Source organism: Gossypium hirsutum, chromosome D13, assembly GCF_007990345.1.
Source record: "Gossypium hirsutum isolate 1008001.06 chromosome D13, Gossypium_hirsutum_v2.1, whole genome shotgun sequence".
Taxonomy (NCBI): domain Eukaryota; kingdom Viridiplantae; phylum Streptophyta; class Magnoliopsida; order Malvales; family Malvaceae; genus Gossypium; species Gossypium hirsutum.
In genome coordinates this window covers 16,737,862-16,763,458 of record NC_053449.1, presented here as the reverse complement: position 1 = coordinate 16,763,458, position 25,597 = coordinate 16,737,862, and the positions used below count along the sequence as shown (strand labels likewise).

Below are 25,597 nucleotides of genomic sequence, written 5' to 3'. Positions count from 1 at the left end.
TTTCTCTTTAAATCAGATTTGTGGTTACGAAACCACTATTCCGATAACCTTGAATTTGGGTCATTACAACAATGAATGATATAAATAAATGATAAAATGAAGGCTAAATATAGTAAATTTGGATGAAGATTTGAATGCTTCCCAACACCCAAACATTGCTCATAAAATTATGCTTGAACTGATACGTGCTACATTCCCCCTTCTCTCTTTCTTTTATTGCTAAATTATTGGTTCCAGTTTTAAAAACACATAATTATTGATGTTGGCTAAAGCAAAAACATGTAATACAATTCAAATATTATATTCTTTCACCAATGCTATGTTAATTATTGGATACAATGCCAAGCTATTTTGGTGCAATATCAACATCTTCAACCAAATAATTATAGACCAACATTTTACGTCTTTTTCTTGTGTTGGGTTGATTATTGCACGGCTCCTATCATTCAAAAACTTTGTCTCTTGTTCAAAATTGTATTATTTTTTATGTGTCACAATTAAAATAAATAAATAATGAAATTGTATATTATTGGAACAAATCCTTTTTTTAATTTCAAATTAATCCACCAAAACGAATATCTTGCATTCTGGATTCTTCTATACGTAATTCAACTGGGAATTTTAGATTTCACAACTTGTAATATTTTATAGATTCGGCATATAATTCTCTCAAAAATTCTGTTTGATTTTACATTTAAATTCATGACAAGTTAAGACAGGTTTTTTTTTTCTTCTGAAAAACAAGTGTAGAGCAATAGTAATTATTCGTTTCTCACCGATATTTTAAAATTATAATTATTTAATTTTTAAAAATAATATTATGAAATTATTAAAAAGAATCCAACAATAAAATAAGTCTCATAACAAATTTTGTTTTATGAAACTCGGGGAAAACTGATGTCAGCAAACAAGCAAAGTAGTCTTATAAAATATTATCTTGTCTTCCAAGTTTGTGTCATTACAGACATGGTTTTAAAACTTGGTCTCTTATTTGTTGAATTCAAAATGCCTTTTTTCCCTCATCAACAACCATTAATCACAAAACTTTAGAGGAAATTAATTACAACCACTCAAACTATTTGATATTTTAACAATGTGAAACAAGTTATACATTTTAATATTATGAAAAATTCATAATTATCAATAATATTTATAAATTATTTTTTATCAAATTGACTCTAAAATCTGACAAAGATAAACATTTCTATCAATTTGTATTTAATAGCTTCACAATTATAAAAATTCAAACCTAATTATCCAATGGACTTGACTACTAAAAATTTACTTTTAAATACCAATATATATTTTTATGCCATAGAAATATTGGAGTTGATATTTCTACAACTTTATGATGACGTAACCAAAGTTATTTGCATTCAAATAAACCTAATCTTTGCATCTGTCAATTAATGCATAAAATGTCTGAATCACATGAGAGGACAAAAAAAAAAAAAAACAAAGGACAATCCCCTCGCAAAGTGTGTGGTCCACTTATCTATCTTGATGGTAGCTTAGGAGCCTGCCCAAAAGATTGATGTATTCTCCTCGCAACTAACATGCTTCTTTAGTTAGATATATGTAATCTTTTCATTATTCATCATATCCACATGGTGCTACTCGGACTCGGACTCGAATACAAAATCTATGTCCGGCAGAAGTATACAGTTTTTTTTCCAAGTCTTCATGTGCTAAGAGATCTTTAAAGAATCATCCCTGTGTATCTCTATATCCGTGTCTAAACATACGTCAAACATGGTCACAGGCATAGATACTCAAAGAAAAAGGAAAATCGGAACAATATAGTGCATACCCGGAGTATGTTTATCGATCTTGGTGGTTTTTAACCTCCTCTATAAGACTGCAATAGGTTTCTTTTCTCTGCTTGAAGAAGTGATTAAGTAACCAAGTAACATGTAAATCGCTACAAATGTAATGAGGCTTAGAACATTTAAGGTTCATGATAATTGCTCCAAAACAATAAATCTCGGTTTAATGATAATCTTCAAAAGAAAACAAGCCTCTCAGCTACTCCAAGAGACTACTTTAAAATTGGGAACAAAGAAAGTGATCCAATGTAATTGCTGATAGTTACCGTTAAGATACAATATAAGCTTGCAAAGGTTCTATGTGGAAGATACCGAAATTACCAAAACTGTTGTTTTACATATAGAAACCTTACTAAGAAGACTGCCAAGGAAGTCTTCATACCTTCAAAGTTGTCATCTGTTGTTTGTTTAGTATTCGAGGTACAGCATTATCATCTTATGCTTGTCAAAAGGCAGTTTTAATCTCCAATCCTTTTGTTTACGACTAAATGGTCTACCCTTGCTGTTGGGGTCCCTGTTCTCCTTCACCTCTGCCAACTTCCATACACAGTTCTCTTCCTCGACCAAATCTAGTAAGAAGACTCCACTCTTTTCAGTATAATTAGACCCAGCGTCTTCAATATAACAAACTCTCATAGCCATGTCTTTGAACCGATCTAAATCATCTGGTACTTTTAGTATTCTCTCTGCACCAGGAGATGATACCTTCAAAACAAAACATGGTTTTAGGATGCGGAATATAGACATATCTGAGACTCAGCACGAAAGAACTAGCTACTTATTACCTGAAGAGCCAAATCATCTGGTATTTCTCTTCGTTGTCCAGCTTCATCTAATCTTTTCTTATATTCTTGACTATAGCTCTGCAGTTCCTCCATGCTGGGACAACCATATCTGATGAAAGGAGCATTGGTCTTTTAATATTATAAACCCCAGAGATTCAACTTTCAAGTGCCAAGCTACATACATACACACATCGAAAGATTATCCATCACAAGATGACTGCATAATACCTCTGGAAGTTTTCTACTTTTCAAGAGAAAAAAAAAGGGAGAAAATTCAACCTTTTTCCAAGTGTGTTCCCATTTTTCCTTCTTTCTTCATCAGATACCAAATGAGTTGGGTCAAGCACAAAAAATTAGACTACTAGGTTACTTCATTTGCTACTTACATTCTGCTTCCAACAACAAATAGTAAAAAGCAATGAATTAAAGGAAATCTTAATTACTGAAATCGAACAAATTATTAAAATGAAACACTGCAGATGTAGCCACTTTTGGAGTGGCAAGATTGTTGTACATTGGCACCATAGGAGTTCAAGCCTTGTGCAACCCATCCCCTCCCAAAGTTTGTAAACGTAAAGCTATGTATTTCATTCTCACAAAGATATATATTCTTCAAATCATTCACTACCAGAGATGCTGTTTGCCTTTCATTTCCAGAACAAATATAAGAGATAAAAGCAACAATCAAATGACAGCTATTAGTTACGTTCTTGAAAGAAGCTTCAGTTTCTCCAGCTTGTTACCGATTCATAAGGAAGAATACTTACTCATCTGACAATTTGTCAAGTCTGACATAAATGTATCCACGAGGTGTAGTCTTGAAAGCATAAAGCTTAATGTCATCGCTAAACAGTTTTAGTGCATCATGGGCTATAGAGAGAGCAGATTCACCCCAAGGAACACCTTGCAATACAACTCCACCACCATCCCCTCCATCACCAACCTACATTCATAAAAAAAAAAAAGACCCGTCATCAAAAGCAAGGAAAGAAATCCAATAAGATAGAAACGATGCATACCTTGGGCTCGACGGTTTCATCCTCTTCTTCCCACTCATCTGTGAATTCTCCATCATCTTCAGCAGTTCCAACTGCTCAAACCAAGAAGTTCAAAATAATCGGTTACTTACACAGAACTTTGATCAAACACTTGGTATGCACAGCAGAAGAAAGGAAAAAAAGGACAAACAGAAATGCAGTTCTTCTTCTTCCTGTTGGTGGTTCTCGTTTTTGTTGTGAACGGAGGCTGTGTTGTGGGATAGACGGCGAGTGAAGGAAGAAGTGAAAGAGGAAATGGATTTTAGTTCAAAAGGAGGAGGGTTAAGGGCAGTGGGGAGAGGTAAAGGAGAGAACCTTGCAGAAGACAAGGATGAAGCGGCGAAGGCCAAGGAAGGCCTTCGAGAGCTTCGTAACACAGACCGAAATATAATTCTACTATTGCTCATTCTTCTGTTTTACCCTCTCCCTCTTCAGCTGCCTTACACTTAATAACAGCACTTTTAACTGTAATGCTCTAAAGACAATGCCAACATAACCCCTCTTACAGGCTATTTTACCAAAGTAACCCAAAAAATTTTAATATTTATAAAATGACCCAGGTTCAAAAATAATTACCAAAATAATCTGAAATAAACAGTGGAATGGGGTTTTGGCCTTTCAATGACGACCACCAAGTCGTATTTTGGACCCATGATTGTCTGATAATTGTGTCAGGCTTTAAAAAATTATTTTTTTTGGTTTTGGCCTGTCAATAGCCACCACCAACTCGTATTTTTTTTAAATCGTATCATATTGGTATATAAAAATACCAGTATTTAAAAAAAATTTTGGTGCTCTCCTGTCAATACCACCACTAAGTACAAAAAAAATCAAATTTTTTTTGTGCTAGCCTGTCAATGGCCACCACCAAGTACAAAAAAAATCAAATATTTTTAATGTTGGCCTGTCAATGGCCACCACCAAGTACAAAAAAAATCAAATATTTTTTGTGTTGGCCTGTCAATGGCCACCACAAGTACCCAAAAAAAAGTAAATTTTTTTGTGCTGGCATGTCAATGGCCGGCACTAAAGTACAAGTTTTAGAAAAAAAAATTTTGCCAACACCAGAGTACGTGTTTTTAAAAAAAATGGGTACTGGCCTGTCAATGGTTGGCACCAAACTTAGTATTAAAAAAATTTTGTTTTAGCCTTGTAATGACTGGCACCAAACCTTATATATAGTGGGTGGTCTAGGTTCTGATAGTGCAAATGGAATAAGAAAAAAAATTGAGAGAGCCATCAAAATGAGAGTGTTTTGTAGTATATCATCAAATGAGTTTTTTGTAGTGGTTTGTAGATGAGAGTTTTTCGTAGTGTACAACTGAATTTCGGGGTTGAATTATATACTGTCATGTTTTAACGGAGTTGAATTATATACTGTCATGTCCACCCTAAAGGTTATGCCATTAAGGGTTGAATGATTATTTGCACCATAGATGGCTAATCGAGTTGTCCAACGCAGATGAACATTATCTATGGTGCAATAGTGTTTATTCCGCAACTAGGTTGTGGTTAAAACTGGTTAGTAGAGTCTCCATGCAAAGGTTTCTTTTTAATTTTGCTGACCGTTTCAGATATCCAATTATCCTGTACTGATGCAATGTAGACATGATTCAATTAGAAGACGATTAATTGTGAAGAAACTATTATTGAAAATAAATTGTATTGATTCTTAACAATGTTTGTATTTTTTTTATATCTATAAATTTAATATAATTGTTTAGGATTTAAGGTTTCATTTTTATATTTTCGTGTATTAATTTCTTATAATTTCTTATTTTTTTGTATCTGTAAATTAATTTAATCTGTAATATATAAAGTTTGAATTTAAAATTTTCGTGTATTAATTTTACCCATCTGTTTGAATTTAAATTTAATATAGTGCATATTATTTTTGTTTGAATTTTATATTGTTTTTATATTAATATTGTAGAATGATTGTATTTTATTGTGTATGTAAATTAAAATTGTTGTGTACTATTACGTATTCGAATTTTTTTAAATATTTCAAAGTAATTTATTCAAACAAATAATTATTTGAGAGAAATTAAATTAATATTAAAAAATAGAATAATTAATTTTTTTAAAAATATTGGTATTTTTGTATACTAGTCTGATACGATTTTAAAAAAAATACGAGTTGGTGGTGGCCATTGACAGGCCAAAACCAAAAAAAATTAATTTTTTAAAGCCTGACACAATTATCAGACAATCATGGGTCCAAAATACGAGTTGGTGGTGGCCATTGACAAGCCAAAACCCCATTCTACTATTTATTTCAGGTCATTTTGGTGATCGTTTTTAAATCTAGGTCATTTTTATAAATATTAAAATTTTTTGGATCCCTTTAGTAAAATAGCCCCTCTTACATAATCTTCAAGCCTTAACATTTGTTTCTATTATTAAAACACGCATAAGAAATTTTTTTACGAAGAGACGATGGAGTGTATTAAAATATATTATTCTCAAATAGTTTTAAATATTAGGTTAAAAAGAATAAATATTTATATTGTAGTCACCCTCAATTGTAAAAATAATAATAATAATAATAACTTTTTATACATGAGTCTTACACGATGAATATATTTTATGAGTATTATGGGTGTTCATGGATTGATTGATTTGATTGGCCTAATTAAGTTTGTATTTTTTAATTTTGAGTTGACTCGTTTGAAGATTTATAAATAACAAAAAAAAATACAAAAGTAAATTTATATATTTTATAATTAAATTTAAATAATTTTTATCATTTTTCAAACAGTAAAATGGGCCATTTGGTCAGGCCTAGATGGCCAAGATTGGGCCTGAAAATATTTTAGATTTGGGCCTCAGCCCATTAACCCTTCTACTTATAAAACTCGACTTCATATATTGAACTGTTATTTTTGAGCTTGGAGCCCAATTTGCTTTTCTAGTAGACTCGGAAATCAGCCCACTATTAACTGGATAAGATTGGCCCTAAAACAGTAAAACGTGTACAATTTTGCAATATTATTTTCTGATAATTGCATTACCAAAATTGAAAAGTTAGTGTATCTATTTTTTTTAATTTTTTTATATGTAATAAAATAGTAAAAATCAATAATTCAAGTTAATGTGTTTACTAATAACTAAATTTGATCTTCATATAGTAGAACCAAATTTTGATAAATTGTATATTAAAGGGATGAAAGTTATAATGGAAACATAATTTTATTCAGAGAAGAAGAAGAATAACACCACGTAGTGGGGAAATAAACATCTTCATCCCCAGTGAGCCCATCCGGCCCAATAGGCGTGATTTTTAGATAGGGTTTTGGGCAAGATCTTTAAGCATAGAAAAGACACCTTTGAAAAATAGCTATTTTCCTTCTTTCTTTTTAAATAAAAACCTAAACATTTCACTTTTCTCAAATAAAGTTCTTATATTTTGTTTTTGTTTTTTTTTGTATTTAGATAAACTCTTATCCTTTGATTTTACTAATTTTTTTATTTCAAATAAGTATGCGTTAACGTTTAGTTAACCATAAATCTTATCTCATTGAAGTTGCAGTGTAGCATATTAAAATTACAAATCTTATTTCTCTGAAATTGCAATGAAGCAAATTGAAGATAGCAAATCTTATCTCTCTAAAGTTGCAGTAGAGCATATTGAAGCTACAAATCTTATTTCCCTAAAGTTGTAGTGGAGTAGATTGAAGATAACAAATATTATCTTCCTGAAGTTGCAGTGGAGCAGATTAAAGCTACAAATCTAATCTCCCTGAGGTTGTAGCGGAATAGATTGAAATTACAAATCCTATACCTCTGAAGTTGCGGTGGGTTAGAATGAAACTACTTGAAAAAGAAGAGCACCAAAGAAGTCGACATTCGGCAAGACCAGACAAATTTGGTCTTTCTTAAAGTCTTTACTCCATTCTTATTACACGAAAATGAGCAAAGAGGGACAGCTGTAGAAGCCCAATTTTTCCCTAGGCCCAACCAAACAGAAACCATATAACAACCCGTTTTTAGTGAAGTCAGAATAGTAGTTTTGAGACCACAAATTCGAATTTAGAAGAAATTTTATTTTAATATTATTTTATGGGAATATCGTATAAAAATTTCGTTACATTTTATCGATTACATGTTTAATTGATAAAATGACCAAATTGCATAACATGCAAAAGTTGAATTCTAGTAGCTAAAGGGATCAAATAGTTATGTAATTCAAAATTGGAGGTCCTTATATGACAAATAGACCATTAAGAGGAGTTAGTAGATAAATATGATGATTCATCCTTGGAAAATTTAATAAAGAAAAAGGATGAAATTGGAAAGATGAAATAATTAAAGATGACAATTTAATTAAATAACAAAATATCATCATATTCATCATCTTTCCCAAATTAAAGACATGGAAACCCTAGTTATGGGTCTTGAGATCAAGCAAACTATTTTGGCTTAATTAGGTATGTATTCTTGTCCCATTTTTAGTAATTTTTATATTTTCGAGATCGTAATAGCTTAATCTAGCTATCTCGAGGATTAATTTGCAAAGTTATCAAAGTACTAGGGTTTTTCCATGGATGAATATAGTTGAATTATGAAGTTTTATGGTAGAAAATGAAAGGTTGCTGATAGATAAACAACTTTTGTAAAGGGAATTTTGATGAAATTATGATTTAGGGACTAAATTGAAAAGATGTAAAATTTATGGAAAAATTCTAAATTTTTTGAAATAAGCTGATATTGTTGCATGTGAAAATCGGCTAGGTTTGGAATGAGTATTAAATTACATGAATTTCATTTTCCGAGCCTAGGGACGAAATCAAAATTAATCAAAAGTATAAGGGCAAAATAGTAATTTTTCCAAAAAGTGTATTGGACTGAATTGAATATGAATTGTATTAAATTGATGTTAAATCCATTCGTATAGATCCGAATAGATCAAATATAGAGGTAGATCGGGGAAAAGAGAAAATAATGGATTAATAGCTTTTGTGTACACGAACATTGTCGAGGTAAGTTCGTGTAACTAAATTGTATATTTATACGTTTGAATTGAATTGTATGAATGTGATTGTACTAATTCCAAGTATATGAAATTAATCACATATCCGGCGATGATTGTTAATAGCTCTTTGGAGCATCCCGATTGATTGTGATCCTGCATGTGTTGTGGACACAGCGCAGCTCTTATGAGCGCCCCGATATATGGCTCTTCAGAGCTTCCCGATTAAAAGCTCTTTTATGAGCTTCTCGATTAATTGGCTTTCTGGAGCTTCCCAATATTGGCTTGCTTGAATTTCCCGATTATGGCTCTTATGAGCTTCCTGTTATACAGCTCGAATGAGCTTCCCGTTACAAGGCTCACATGAGCTTCTCGTTACAAGACTCACATAAGCTTCTCGTTATATGGCTCAAGAGAGAGCTTCTTATTTATGTGCTCGTATGAGCATTCCCGAACATGAATTGATGAATGTTATAAGAATTGACGGATTACAATTTTGTACACTTCGTCTGTACTACTTGTGTATCCATTGATATTTTAAATGGTTCAACGGGTAAAGTTCTGATATGAGTTAAGATGAATTTTAACGAATTATTACCCATATATATACTTGATATATATGGAATTGATATGTGAACACAAGTGGAAAGTTTATGAACATGGAAATTTGATAATTGAGGAGCTCATACATGTTACTTGTTATTCATATGAAATTCATGCCTAACATGTTTGTTGAGGATACTTGTTTAGGGTATTGGCCAAATTGCTTTGGATGCATTTTGTATGCATAACTTAAATGTAAATGAATGGTAAGTTAATTTTCCATTATACGAACTTACTAAGTTTAAAAGCTTACACTGTTTTATTTTTCCTGTTTTATAGTAATTCAGAAGCTTGATTAGGTTGGAAGCTGGTCGGAGCAACATCACACTATCCATTAGCTCATTTCGATATAAATAGTAAATTAATTTTTGGTTATATTGGCATGTATAGATTAATTAGCCAATGTTGGCATGATAATGTTGTGGTTGTGACTAGCCATTGGAATGGCTAGTGATTAACATATTTTGATGTATAGATATGTATGGTCTTATCGTGCTTGATATATGTTTGGTGTGTTTGAATAATGGATAGTCTATAGGCATATTGATGATTAAGTTGAGATAGTAAGTTTGATATAAGTAAGCAAATATATCTTTTGATCAATAAGGTAATTTGAATGATAAGATAATGTGAAAATATGACATGCTTAAGACTTAGTTTTGGATTGGTTTGAATGACTTATATTGGTTTGTGAATGTGTTAAAATCATAATGTAGGTGGAAGACAAATTGAGTGAGAAAAGTGGCCTTAGAAATGACCTATTTTCATCCACACGGGCATATGTCTCAACTGTGTGTCATCAAGCACATGGGCGTGTGGTTTGGCCGTGTATCCCTTACATCTTAAAAATTGAGAAACAAAATGCTCAAAATATCCACACGGCCTAGCACACGGACGTGTGGCTTGGCCGTGTGACCCAAGTCAGAGAGCACCCTAAATTGGACACGGGCTAAGATACAATCGTGTGTCCCTACTTCGAATGCCCACACAGCTTGAGACACGGGTGTGTCTCTCGACTGTGTGAGACACACGGCTTGACCATATGGGCATGTGTCCCTTGCATATTGGAAAATTTTTAATATTTTGTGAAAAAAATTTTGAGTACCCGGTTTAGTCCCCATTTGTTTCTAATGTGTATTTTGGGCCTCGAGGGCTCTTATAAGGGACAATATGATTGATTTATAATTCATTTCTTATATGAATGTGAATTTATATGAAATGTCTGTATTTGACTTGTAAATTCTGGTAATGCTCTGTAACCTTATTTCGGTGACGGATACGGGTTAGGGGTGTTACAAACCAAACCAAAATAAAAATAAAAATAACAGTCCAAGTCCATTACAATGGTCCAACAACCAACCCTAATAGCCCAAATGGCCCATGACCTAAACAATTTTCAGAAAAAAAAAAAAAAAAACAAAATCCTAACCTAGAGCCGCCGTCGCACCCTAGTGCCTGTCACCACCAACTACTCTGCCACTGTCATCTTCAACCACCGCCTGCAAGAAAAAGGAAGAAAAGATAGCAAAAAGTAGTACAAAATAATAAAAAAATAAAAATAATATGTAACATTCAGCTATAAAGCCACAAAAAAAACATGTATCAAAAAAAGAGATGAGGGAACACAGAATCAAAAAAATTACAATAGTTTTTTGAATGTATTATTTTTTTGCATATTTATTTATTTATTTAGTATTATATATATATAATACGAAAGTCCCTTTATTTTTTTGCCGAAGCCTCTTCTGGCCTAAAAGGCTGCTAAACCCTCGGGGTATGCCTGAATCCCCATCGAGAACGATTAAAAATCGAAAGTTTTTTTTGGTTTTTTTTTGTGAATAGAAGGCTGTGCCTTCGAGATTGGGGACAAAAAAAGAAAAAAAAAGGATTTTTTGAGGTTTTCTGGCCACCGAAGACGACAGTCGCCGTCGCCGATGGCCGATGACTGCGACGGGTCTAATGGCCGAACCCAACCCCTTTTCAGAGAAAAAAAAAAGAAAAACAAAGTTTTTTTTAAAAACTGTTTCAAATGATTTTTTTTTGTTTTTTTTACTTAAATAGGGCATCAAAACGACGTTATTTCAAAGGGTTCTAAAATGCCCCAAAACGGCACTGTTTTTGAACTGACCTGCAAAACCGACTCGCCCACCTCTAGATCTACATTTTTGTAAAAATAGTCTATTTGCGCCTTTGGTCCTTCCTCTTTTGCGGCTTGTTCCAATCTAGTCCTATTTTATTTTTTTATTTGTGATTTTGCCACTTAATTTTATTTTCATTTTGGTCCTTGGACCATTTTTAGAGATGGGTGCTTAAAACGATGTTGTTTTGGCCGACCTGAACCACCCGACCTAGGATCCGCTTGTTCTTTTAAAGGGGTCTATTTGCGCCTTTGACCCTTCTACTTTTGCTGCTTCTTTCAATTTAGTCCCTTTCCTTTCTTAATTACTTTATTTCTTCCCTGTAATTTAATTTGTTCATAATTTAGTCCCTGGATCAATGTGGACCCGCTTAGGGGATGACACGTGTCCTAGGGTTTGGGATAATTGCCTGTATGGTCCCTGATTATTTTCGTGCATTTTATTTTGATCCTTATTTTTATTTTATTAGTTTTTAATTTACAATTTGTCCCCCTAAATTTCATTTAAATTTTTATTTAGTCCTCTATTTATTTATTCATTTATTTATTTACAGTTTAGCCCCCTTACTATTTATTTTATCCCGATTTACCCTTTTAATTTCATTTAAGTTACAATTAAATCCTTTTTATTCTTTTATTCATTTATTAACTTATTAACTTATTTTATTTCAACTTTTCATTAAATTATTATTTATTTATTTATTTATTATGGTAATTTCAGTCTTTCATGATTTTTTATTATTTGCTTATTTATTTATTTATTTATTATTACCTTGCTCTTTTATTTTAAAATTCGTATAGTTCATTTTTGTACATTTTTGTCATATTGTCATTATTACTTCATTATTTTTATTTTTTATTATTTATTTTATTTTTAGTATTTTCATGTATAGTCTTTTTAATAATGCATCTTTCGTTTATTTTTATTTTAAATAATCTTATCTATTTTATTATTATGATTACATTATTATTATAATATTCCTTAATTTATTTATATTTTATCATTCTAATATCCTACCCATGTAGCCATTTTATTTTATTTTACCAAACTACTATATTATTTATTTATACATGTTATTCTATTTTATCCTTGTTATTATCATTTTACTTACTTATATTATTAATATAGTAATAACCACGCTGTGGTTAGTACCATTATTATAAAATTGATATTATTATTATAAAATTTGTATTCTCATTATTATTGTAGTTGCATTACTATCATCATTTCGTATATTATATCATAACATATTCATTCATTTTTGTAAAAAAACAATATACATATCATTAAAAAAAAAGGAGGTTATCTTCGTTTTATATAACGTATAAAATGTTCAAAACCAAAATAATGTTCATTATTTTAGAATTAGTAAAGTTGTGTTCTTAACTTACGGAATATGGCTTATTTCTAAAACCAAGATAGTCGAATATCTACTTTAAAATAAATAAAAATAAGGTTTTGGCATTTGTTCTCGTTTTCGAGGATTTAAGGCATTGTGTCTTAACTTACGGGACATGATCCTTTCTTATTGATTAACTTGAGATAAGCCCTTTTTGCGAAAATTACTTTAATTAGGTTAATACAAAAAGGGATCGTGTTTTAAATTCTCTTCAAATTTTTAATTCTCGAAACTAAGACATCAAGCAATCAACTAGGTACCAATTTTGGGCGTCACAAGGGTGCTAATCCTTCCTCGTGCATAATCGACTCCTGAACCCGTTTTCTGAATTTTTGTAGGCCAAAGATTGTTGTTTTAGTAAATTAAACCTTTTATTAAAACGATCGGATTACGGCGTGATCCGATCACACCTCATAAAAAGGATTGGTGACGACTCTCACTTTTATTTTCAAAATATAAGTCAATTTCAAAAAAAAAAGTTTCACAAATACATGAACCAATATTCCATCATTTCTACAAAGCTATTAAAAGAAATTTTAATTTATTTATTTCCCCTTTTTCATTACTTTATCTACTTTTTGTTCATCATCTTCCTCATCAACCAATGTCTAAAGTTAAACATAATTTATTAGGGATGATTATATGCCACCCAAAAGAAATCCCAACATTCTCTCTACCTATATTTTGGAATCAACCACATATATATATATATATATATATATATTATACACTGATTTGCCCTAAGCTTAGGTTGTTAAAGTTTCCAAATGATCCCTAGCATGCATGCAGAGCTGCACACACACATATATATGTACCAGCCGAATACTACTTATATTTTAATCATGCTAGCTAGTGGTTATATACATATGTTGCAGCCCATTCTTTTTCTGGGCATGGCTTAGAAAGAGAACCCTCAAATGATGTAGCAGTAGCATAAGGCTGAATAAAACTTTCGGCATAAAAATAAATTGGATCCACTTTTGAAACAAAAGGATATGGTTCCCTAGCACATACATACACACATATATATTGTACGAACTCCAAAGTATATATATTTAAAGTTAACTGAGGGTTTGATGATTATGGTAATTAACTGAAGCTGCAGTTGTTCATATCATCAGATCATGCATCACTTTTCTAATTACATAGTTATTCATATGTCATATATGTTGCTTTAATCATTAGTATAGTAATCATTTGTCAAGCAAGTTGGAAATCAAGAGAATGGTGAATATTGGAGGGGAACGTTTGGCCATGGGAATATTTTTATGGAGATGATGATCAGGATGATGAGAGAATCTATCAATTATAATAAAAGGAAAGCATCTTGCCAACTATGATTGAGTCGAGTAATAGAGAGTTTGATATTTTTTAAGCAAAGTCATGATCTCAAATCTTATAGATGGAGAAAACAATATTAGGAGAGTTTTGTCTCTGATTAAGGGTCTAACTAGGGTCTAACCTAGTTAGACTTCAGATTTAATCGGGACCTAATGTAGTTACTGGATACTTTTTCATATTGAAAAAGAATTAAGAATGAAAAATGAAAAGGTCGTCTTATTCAAAACCCCAATTATGAAATCCCCTCTCTCCCACTTCACACCTTGGGAACGCACCGTTCTTATAGAGAGAAAGGCACTTTCACATCTTCTTAACCCGAAATGGCTGGAGAGAGGAAAGGTTCCTTTTTTTTAGGGTACTCCTGGGAACAGATCTAGTGGAGACAAGGTGGGGCCTATAGCTCAGAGGATTTGAGCATGTGGCTACGAACCACGGTGTCGAGGGTTCGAATCCCTCCTCACCCACAACTGGCCCAAAAGAGAAAGACCTTTCCCTCTGGGGTCGTGAATTAGTAAAAAAAACTAAAACATCCAAAATATTCTCATTAAAAAATTAAAAAGAATCAATTAAGCTTTCTTAAAAAAATATATTCAACAAAAAAAAACTAATCAACTAAACCTCTCCATTAACATTAGCCATTACTTTTTGTTGATGTAATAAAGGACAAAATATGAAATAACATATGGCTTACTATGAGTAATAGCACCATGTAGCATATTGTCACCTCAGTAAATTCTAAATCTTTATAAAAAATTCATTGAAAATCTATAAAAACTTTATAAAATATATATAAATAATTTAAAATATAAAAAATATTAAAATTTGTAGAAAAACATAAAAGAATTGAAAAATTGAAAAATGTTAAAAATATAGAAAAAAAAATTATAAAAAGTATTTACAATATTGAAAACTTATCGAAAATCATAAAAATATAAAATTTAATATAAATTTATTAGAAAATTATAAAAATCATGGAAAATTATAATTTATTAAAATGTTATAGAAAATTTTAGAAAATTATAAAAATATTAAAAATGAAAAAAAAATAAAAATTATAGAAAAACTATACGATTTACTAAAAATAAAAAATTATTAAAATGTTATTAAAATTTTAAAAATTATTAAAAACCATAAATTAATAGAAAATTATAGAAAAATTATATGAATTATTAAAAAAAAAGTAAAAAAAATATCAACAAATAACTGAATAAAAAATTTAAATCTTAAAACGATATTATTGACATTCACCACAGTAAATGATACATAAAAAAATACTAAAAATAAAAAGAATAAACTCTTTTTTGTTTTCTTTCGCACACTTCCCTATGTTATATACCCCAATCCATTATTATCAACTTGCTTTTAACGAAAATCATTCCTCATCATTTATGTTAAATCACCAAATACTAAACACCCATACATGTGAATGATCACCCCACTTCAAAGGTGTATTTCCCTATTATCGAAATCATCGTCACCCTTAACCAACTCACTACCTAGCTACCTTCCCCAAATTTAAACCACCGAGTAACATCATTCCATAATCACCGTTCAAGTCGTCACAAATTCCTCTTTATCACAAAACCTTACCAAACCCAAAACGTAAAAATCAATACTAGAGACTTCACCCTCGCAAAATAGCAAAAACTAAATTTTAAAGAAATTTAAATAATTTTTGAAATTTTCTATTTTTTCCTATAATTTTCTACAATTTTTATAGTTTAATATTTTAAATAATAATTATTTATATTTTTATCATTTTAATAATTTATATAATTCTCTCTAAATTTTCTATAGTTTTTTTTTTAATTTTTATAATTTAATAACTTGACAATATGACATGCCAACATCTATTACATGTGACATGTTATGTGTCATCATCATATGTTTTTGTTTATCATGCTAATAAATGTAAGGGTCAATAAAGATATTTAATTGATTAATTTATCAATGATAAGAGTTCAATTGGAAAAAGAATATAAAAGTTTAACTGTTTTTATGAGGTAAAAAAAAGCTACTTGTTTGGCAATATGTAGAAAATTATTAGCTAATTTGGATATCCAATCCAAATCCCAATTGCATCTCTTTTACAAAGAGGAGTAACCCCCAAATTTTTTTTAAAAAAATAGAATAAAAGGTAGAGAGCTTTTTACAAGCATATCAATAATACCATCCCTCCCTCCCCTCTTGAAAGATTTATATTCTTTTCTTTAATGAATATGAAAATATGCCCTTTCTCAACTGCTAAGGGAGCTTTCAGTTCTTATTCTTCAATCATTTGAAAAAAGTTTGTACTGTAAAGTAGGCTTTTATACCAAACAAAAAACAAATAAAGTAATGATGAGCTACTTATAGTATGGTTCCAAATTAGTAGCAAATATTGGCCAATGCAAATTATACCCACTTCTAAGGAATCTCTTTCTTTTTTTTTTAATATATATTATTCGAATGTGAAGGTTGGGTATGAGGAAATAATAATATGAACAGGCGAAGATCGCGGATCTAAAATAGTAAAATATTAGTGTAATCCTTCAAAAAAATTGTAAACTTTTAATTTTTTTGGGCACAAAAGTTAAGTTACAGATTAAAAGAGAGAAATCATATCAATCGAGTTTGAACTCTAATCTTAAAATAGTGAAATACTACTTTAGTGCCTCCAAAATTATAAATTCGTAAGTTAATAAAAAGCTAATTTGTATTTTAACCAACAAAAAATTTATAATTCAATTATAACCTCAAATAGTGAAAAAATAGTTTAAAGAATCCAAATAATATAATTTAATATTATTTTTGAAAGCGAATTGAGGCTGTAAATCTCCTATATCAACTCAAAGATTTGCATTAACCACTTAGCTTAGAAGAAAAGAGGATATTTTTATTAATGAAATAATTCTTGAATGGTCGGATCTTTTAACCATGCTTTGAGAATAATATACACACATGACGAGACAAAATTAAAACACACTTACAAAAGAAGGAATAAAGGGGAAGGGGCACAATGGTTTAAAAGATTTCCCATGAATTTTTAGATTTATTGACCCAAAAAGAAATATTAAATTAAGAAAAAGAAGGAAATGACCCAAAAAGAAATATCAACTTTAAAAAAAAAGAGAAGGAAATGAAATGTGCCCAGATGAGACTTTCCCATATGTATTAGTTGCTCAATTAAATTTAAAATTTTTAAATAAGGGTAAACTTTTTTCAATTTTATTTGTAAGATATCATATTGTAAAATTTAGAATATGTACTATTTAATATTAATCGTGTTAGTTTAATGCACACTTTAGTCTCTAAAGTATATATATTCACTTTAGTTCATAAATTTTTTTAGCTCACTTCAGTTCCTAATATTATCAAATATTCCTAGTTTAATCTTTTAGATATTAAAACTAACAACTGAAATATCCAATCAATCATATATTACCCTGTGTCATCATAATAATGTCATCTTCTAAAAAAATCTAAAAAATATTTTAAAATGACAAAAATACGAAAACTTATAGAAAATTACAAAAATTATAAAAATTTATAAAAATATTCAAAAACTTTAACATTTTTTAAATTTTATCAATTATATTTATTAGAGCTTGAACATGAAATTGTTCTCTTGAAAAGATGCCAACTACGATAATTGTTTTATTATTCAATCAATCAAAATTTATAATCAACAGATCTTTTTAGGTGACAAGTTTAGAATAAATTTTTTTTAAATTATTTGAATAATAAAAAATAATTTCATTTCAATTAAATAATATTTTTAATTATTTCAAAAAAAAATACTATCTTAAAAAAAATATTTGTTAATCCTATGTAAACTCTAATACATAGTTTATATACATATGTGCATAAAATAACCAAAACTAAAACAACCAGAAAGCCATTTATCAGATAAATCTTGAGGTCTTTGCAACTTATTTTTGCATGGCTTGAAACACATGCCTCATTTCCTTTTTCACCATCGAAGCAATGAGTATTTACCATATTTCAAGCAACTAATATATGTAACATGATGAGCATGCATGTAGATTTCTGCTATCCATGGATACCAATTGTAAACATTAAAAAAAGTACATAAATATGCTGTAGATAAGAAGAAATATTAGCTGAAAGACTTTGTACACTGCCATATATAAAGATTGTTCCATCATTTTGTCCATAGTTTTCAGTACATAAAGAAAAGCCAACCCCAACCAAGATTCACAAAAGATAAATATGCTCCTCATCTCACATCACTTTTTTCAAGCCCTACTTCATAACTTAATTATCATAGCAAAAGCTTAATAACAGAACAGTAAATTCATAGATGCACCCCCAAGGGAGTTTTCAAGCAAACCTAGGCATTGCCTTGCAAACCAGAGGCTTCTTCATTTCCATGGAGAGTTTCAAATGTTCAAGCAGGTCCACATCTTTGTCCTCACAAGGGACCCATTTGAAAGCTTGGAGTAACTGAGCCAACCAGAGATGAACGGTGGCCAAACCCATTGCTTTACCTGGGCAAACCCTCCTACCAGAACCAAAAGGAGCCAATCTAAGATCAGGTCCCATAATGCTCACATCTTCTTCCATGAACCGCTCTGGCTTGAACTTTTCTGGCTCAGCCCATACCTTTTCACTGTGAGTGATTGCCCACATGTTCACCATTGCTGTTGTGCCTGCTGGGATGAAATTGTCACCTATGTGAACTTCATGGATGGCTAGGCGAGCCCATGAGAGAAGTGGCCCTGGTGGATGCACCCTAAGGGTCTCCTTCACAATGGCTCGAACATAAGGCAGGTTTTGAATGTCAGAATCTGATACCAACTTTGAGCTCCCAACAACACCATCAATCTCATCTTGAGCCTTTGCTTGGATTTCAGGGTGTAAAACCATTCTTGCTAGGATCCATTCCAACAAGATTGCTACAGTATCAGTACCCCTAAAGATCATTTCCTGAACCAAAAAATAAGGCTTATAACAATAAGAAAACATTTAAAAAAACAGTTTGTACTTAAAAGAATGAATAAATTGCATACCCATAAGACAGCAATCATATCGGAGTCACTAAGTTTCTCATGTTTCTCCAAATCAAGCAACACATCAACAAAGTCCCCAACTTTGGCGTCACCATCATTGAAACCTCCATTAACCCTATTCACCCTATGTTCTTCTATGATCTTCCCAACAAACACATTAACTTTTGAGACCAAATTCCTACATCTTTTCCTTACTCCTTGCAAATCAAGCCAGCGTAGAAGAGGGAAATGGTCACTCCAGTTGAATATCCCCAACAACTCGTAGCCTTCACTAACAAGCTCCTCTAGCTCCAACCCTTCCCCAGGCTTCTCAAAGTCGTACTTTTTACCGAACACAGTGGTCATCACATTGTTCAAAGACCCAAAATGAAGCAGCCTTCGTATAAAAACTTCACCTTTTGCTTCCATTAAACACTTCACCTCTTCCACCATTTTGGTACCGGTCTCACGTCTGAACCCTTCAAAGTCAGCGATTCTCTTGGGACTGAACAAATGGGTGGCTGAGATACGCCTCAAGTTCCTCCAATACTCACCGTAAGGAGCAAACCCCATTGCCCTATGAAATAAAAGCTCATAGGCTGACTCCTTCACTGGCCTATCAGCGAAAGCTGAGCTGTTGAGGATATCCCTCGCGGTTTCAGGGTCACTGGACACGATAAACCGAGTGAACCCCACGGAAAAAGCCATCAACTTCACTGCTTTAACGGTTTCAGCAAGTTTAGCCAGGGCTCGGTGAGGGGTGGCACCGGTGAACACGGTGAGCAACCCAAGAACTGGGGAACCAAGTGGACCAGGGATGGCAACACTTGCCTTGGACCTATAACGAGCCCACGCATGACCCCCTGGTGAAAGCCACAAGGAAACTATTCCAACCAATAGAATAGCCCACAGAAAGGCTTCAAAGCTCAACAAAGGTGATTGAAACAACAGCAAACCATGATCAAGTGACATTTTGGCACTTCCTCTAAGATGGGTATTAAAAAAAAAAACTGATACTAACAAGTGGAGAAGTAGTTCTTTAAGAGCTTTGTCGTAGAGGAAATAAAGAGTTGCTTGGGCAGTACAAGCGCCGAGTTGAAGCGAAGGGATTTAAATAGAGGAGGACAGTTACCCAAGTAGAAAACTTATTATCTCAAATTGGTGATTTTTTTAAATATTTTTTAATTTTTAAAATTAGGATTAAATTGATGAATTTTATAAAAGTTGAGTATTAAATTTATTAAAAATTTTAAAATTAGTACTAAAATGATAAATTTTATAAATATTGAAAGTTTAATTTATTATATTTAAGATCAAATCGACAAAATATATAAACATTAGAGAATTAATTTTATTACTAATAATAATAATTGAGTAATTATTTTTACAATATATCTATAAAAAATAATTTTCATGATGAACTTTTACATCATCATTTACAAATAAAATTTAATGAAAAAATTAATTTTTATGTTTCAAAATATATAAAAATTAATTTACCTATTTTCTCGATAAAAAACCCAAATATAATCCGTGCTGAAAACAACAATTCCCTGAATTTTGATATATTATAAAAAGGGAGAATCCCATTTTGCTATCAGTCATTATGATTCGAGGCCACGCTCGCTCTTTCTCTCTATGTACAAAAATATGTTTTTTTTCTGGGAAAAAATGTGAAGCGACGTGTGCTTCACTAGGTAAAATTTGGACAGTGATCGAACATGATGGGCGTGTGATGTTGTGGGTATGTTCCGGAAATTAAAGAGTTGGAATCAGTAGTGTTCTAATAATTAACTTATGAACTTAACTAAGGGTGAATTTGGATAGGCGATTGAGTGCGGTGCGATGCGTTTAGCTTACTTTGTGTCTCACGCTACAGTATCTAATCTCACCGTCACTGTTATTTTTACACTAATCGCAGGTAAACGTACCGCCCATCCAAACTCACCCTAAATTGGAAACTACAGTTGGAATCAGTTTTAAAATTTCTTTAAAAACGAGCATTAGGGCTAAAGAATTTTGCTTGGGATCACGTGGGTGTGCTCAGTGGGTATATAAATCAGATTTTATGAATGGGATTGAATTGCTAATTACTGGTGAAAATTCTTAGTGATAAGAAATGCCATATCTCATCATCTTACCCATCAAACATTTCTAAATTCTAGTCCATTGGGTTTGTTATTAAATTATTCTTCCCATTAATTTAAAAAAAAAGTTAAATAAAGCAAATTTATTTATAAAATAGTTTAATAAAATTAATATTTTTAAACTTTTACGCTTTTGTAAATTAAATTTTTTATCGGAGTTAAACTACAAATGAATAAAATATTTTTCATGTCATTTTTTTAAAGGTAAATTCATTAATTCATTCAATGAATGGAACCATACAATTCAGAGAAAAAATAGCAAATACTCGTCATAGATAGTGAAAGACAAGCTCTGTCAACACAATAAAGGCTTTAGCCTCAGAATCAATAGAACATTATGACACGTTGACAATTGACTTTATTACAACTCAAGCACGACATATCTGGAGTGATTGCACGCGCTTAATATGATAAGGAGATTAACCCCGAATGGTCCAAAGTAGTGAGCAAAAAGACAAAAGAATTGAGCATTCATCAAACTAGAGAGGACGACAACAAAATCATCCCTAAAATCACTTGTAAAACTAAGATTACATGTATAAGTAAGACTAAAAAACGTGTTACAAGAGCAGACAAAAATTTCTAAAACTAAGTACTTATTAAACAATGAAAAAACAAAACAATAAACATATAAAACTTAAGACAACACGAGTCTAAATTGACACGTGAAACAATTTATTATTCTAAAATACTCTAAAAAAGAAACAGATTAAGAAGTTGACGAAGAGCCACTCACTTTCCAAGAAAAACTACTGGTGGCTGGTGGAGTTTAAGCGAATGACAGGCACTGTTATCTGTCCATCACAACTTGTGAAGACAATAAAGATACCCACAAAATAGATCAACAAACTGAAAAGAGAGAAAACATGTGTACTGAATGAGAAGAACAAAGAAAGCAAGGGTTGATGGGAGAGGAAAAAGGCAGGGGATAGCCAGCCCGGAGGCTGGCACCGCCCCTGAGCTTTTCATGTCATTTTTAAACATTAACTCTGTAAAAAATTGACCTTATTTGATTTTCTCGAGTAATATAGCGACTAAAGTGATCCATTTAATAATAGAATGATTAATTTAATCGATCCTTATCTATTAGATATTTTAACCTAATTTTCATAGTCAAGAGTACTTGTATCGGTCCTTTTCTTTCATAAACTCAAATATAGTTTTGATCCATTTACTATTTTAATTTTAAGATTTAGTCTATATATTTTAATTTGATATAAATTCAATCTATCACATTATTATTTAATCTAAATAGTAAACATGACTAACTACTCTGATTGAAATACTAATGTAAGTATGATGAGTTCGACGAGATGTTATTGATTTAAATTAATTAATAATATTATAAAAATAAATGAATCAAAGTGTAGAAATTTAAGTTTGTAAGCCACCAAGAAAAACTGATTTTGAAGGCTGACAAATTTTTATTTTCCAATGGAAAACCTGTAGAGCTCTTGAACTAGAAAACATCCTGAAATAAAGAGTTAATATATAAATTTAGCAATTAGGGTGAATTTAGTATTTGAACTAAGATTATGTAAAAGTGTAAGACATAGAAATTTCAAACTCAACCTAATTAATAAATTCAAAGTTCAAAATTTACATGGAAATTCACTTAGAACAAACAGTGCTTGTGAATATAGGATCAAAAAATAAGCAGTAATATTCAAAGAATCCTTTATGTATTGCTTACTTTTCTATTGATGGAATAAGAATTCCTCGACTGCCATTGATGCCTCGTGAAACTGTTTATTTTGATGGGTTGGTAATTGGATCTCACATCATGGTCTTACAATGCCATCTCGTGGTGATAAGATAATTGTTTTTTATTCCAAGATGATGAGTTATGCTATATGAACAACAAAGCCCTAGCTACCTCCTCTCTTATCTCAGGTTGCTTTTTAACTCTTGCCTCTTCAGCGGGCCCACCGTCGCTTCTCCTTTTTTTTTTTGTTTATGTTAAATTGTAATTCTAGATTTCATCCTAGATGCAAATGACGTGAAAATTGTATTATGCATAACGTTTCTTATAAATGTGAATTCTTTTTCTTTCAACAATTATAATACTTTTAAAATATTATAATTTATACATTTTAAAATTATATTTTATTATTCTAATATTAATGATTCTCGATTATGATTTTATTTACTTTATAAAAACAAAACAAAAACCCTAATTTTATTAAAAAAAACCTTGAAAATATATATATTGTTAGAGATTGACCCGATTAAGCAAGAAACAAGTAAAAATAGCAAAAGAAATTAAGAAATTGAACACACAAATTAAACGTGAAAAAACTCCTTAAAAGAGGATAAAAAACCACGGGTAAAGATAATTTTACTATAATGGCAAAAGAAATGAAGAGTACAAAAAACAAGATGGAGATAAAAACTAAATCCCGGAAACCCGAAAACAAAGAACCCTCAAAACGTAAACACAAAATTCTCTAAATGTGTTATGAGTTCTGATATCTAATGGGTGTATTTTTCTAAGGTTGTAAAAGAGCCTATTTATAGGCTAAATTCATATGTCAAATAATAATAAAATAATCTAAACTAATCAATGTTTGATTGAAACAAATAAACAGAGTTTAACTAGAAGATTATTTCTCAAATTTGACTGAAATAGGAGTCATACTTAACAAATTTCCACCTTGACTCATGTTTCTACAATGCCATCTTTGCCAAAGCCCGCCACGAGCCTATCTTGAACTATGCAGGAAATTAACTGAGTCGAATCTGTGCTTAGAAACTGGAAGACTTCTAGCCTTCGACTTGTACACTGCTAAATCAAAACTAACCGGGGTTTGATTTTCACGAACACAGTGCCCTAACTTTTCAAAATTTGCATCCAAAAGAGAACCTCTCTTCAACGAAAGGGTCATACATTTTTCTCTCCTATGACCAAGTTGCCTCCGCTCCAAATGAGTTGACTTCGACTCTATAACAGACGAGGGACGTTCGATTTCACAGGTCACCTTAGAACCTTCCAGAATATAAGGACTGCCAGTTCTTTTACCTTTTAACAAAACAAGAGCTCCACGAGATACTTTAATGCCTCTCAACTCGATGTTGATTCTACATCCTTTCAAGTCTAAAATACTCAAGGAGATGAGATTCTTTCGTAAATTAGGTACATACCTGACATTTGAGAGTGTCATAATCGTCCCATCGCGTGTCCTAATTTTAACAGTACCAATACCAATTACCTTACTAGATGAATCGTTTCCCATGCGTACAACTCCACCTTCAACCGAACTGTATGTGGAGAACCATTCTTTATTAGGACACATGTGGAAAGAACATCCCAAATCTAGGATCCACTTGGACGTGAGCTTGGAGTTATCGCTTGTTGACACTAACAAGAAATTATCACCGCTTTCATCGGCCAAATTAGCACCAGCTACATCTTTCTTGTTATTCTCAACAGCTCTTTTATTTCGTAGTTTATAACAATCTGCTTTGACGTGACCTAACTTTTTACAATAGCGACACCTTTTGTCTCGTTTCTTTGATGCTATCAAAACGAAAGCTTACCTATCTGCCTTTCTATCTAAATGAAGCTCATTGTCAAGTTTGTCTTTACTCAACAAATGACCCATCATATCTTCGAACGAGAGTTTGTCTCTGCCATAAATCAGGGTCTCCTTGAAAGACTTGTATGAAGGGGGTAAAGAGCACAATAATAGCATAGCTTGATCTTCATCATCAATATAAACCTCAACGTTTTTAAATCACTTAAAAGAGTAATGAATTGACTGACGTGATCTCTAAGAAGCTCACATTTCTTCATGTGAAACGTAAATAGACGTTGTTTCAACACTAAACAGTTAGCCAAAGACTTAGTTGCATAAAGAGTTTCTAACATTTTCCACAAGGCATATAAGGTCTTCTCCATTAATACCTCTTATAATACCGTATTCGCGAGGCATAACTGGATTGCAGACAAAGCCTTTTCATCAAGCTCTTCCTATTCTGTTTTATTTAGATTCTCAAGCTTTTTCTCGGTAACAACCTTTTTCAAATCGGATTGAACTAGAATTGCCATCATCCGAACTTGCCACAGATTGAAATTTGTCTCACCATCGAACTTGTGACAGCCCTAATTCGACCCTAGTCGGAATGTGGTTTCGGGACCACAAAACCGAGACATAAAATTTAGTTAAAATTTTAGTTGCATATTATATATGTGTGATAGTACCTGTACAAAAATTTGATGTTTTAATTTTATATTATGAATGTGAATTTTGCTTGAAAGGATCTAGTTGAAAGACTTGGAAAATTATGATAGGTAAATAAGTAATGACCAAATAGTATTAAAGTGGGAAAGTGTTGTCCTTGCATGTCAAATTAGCCAA

The 25,597-nt window shown here is 31.5% G+C and overlaps 2 protein-coding genes across 2 annotated transcripts; both read right to left on the bottom strand.

The window, feature by feature from the left end:
• Positions 1-1,933: 1,933 nt before the first annotated feature.
• Positions 1,934-4,240, bottom strand: LOC107920767 (uncharacterized). Its single transcript, XM_016850614.2, has 5 exons — positions 3,800-4,240; positions 3,631-3,701; positions 3,379-3,554; positions 2,612-2,720; positions 1,934-2,531 (listed from the first exon to the last, which is right to left on the bottom strand). The coding sequence occupies exons 1-5, from the start codon at positions 4,053-4,055 to the stop codon at positions 2,235-2,237; spliced, it is 909 nt and encodes a 302-aa protein (XP_016706103.1). The 5' UTR covers positions 4,056-4,240; the 3' UTR covers positions 1,934-2,234.
• A 13,960-nt stretch (positions 4,241-18,200) lies between these two features.
• On the bottom strand, positions 18,201-20,185 carry LOC107918767 (cytochrome P450 78A5). Its single transcript, XM_016848350.2, has 2 exons — positions 19,114-20,185; positions 18,201-19,030 (listed from the first exon to the last, which is right to left on the bottom strand). The coding sequence occupies exons 1-2, from the start codon at positions 20,062-20,064 to the stop codon at positions 18,425-18,427; spliced, it is 1,557 nt and encodes a 518-aa protein (XP_016703839.2). The 5' UTR covers positions 20,065-20,185; the 3' UTR covers positions 18,201-18,424.
• Positions 20,186-25,597: the final 5,412 nt, after the last annotated feature.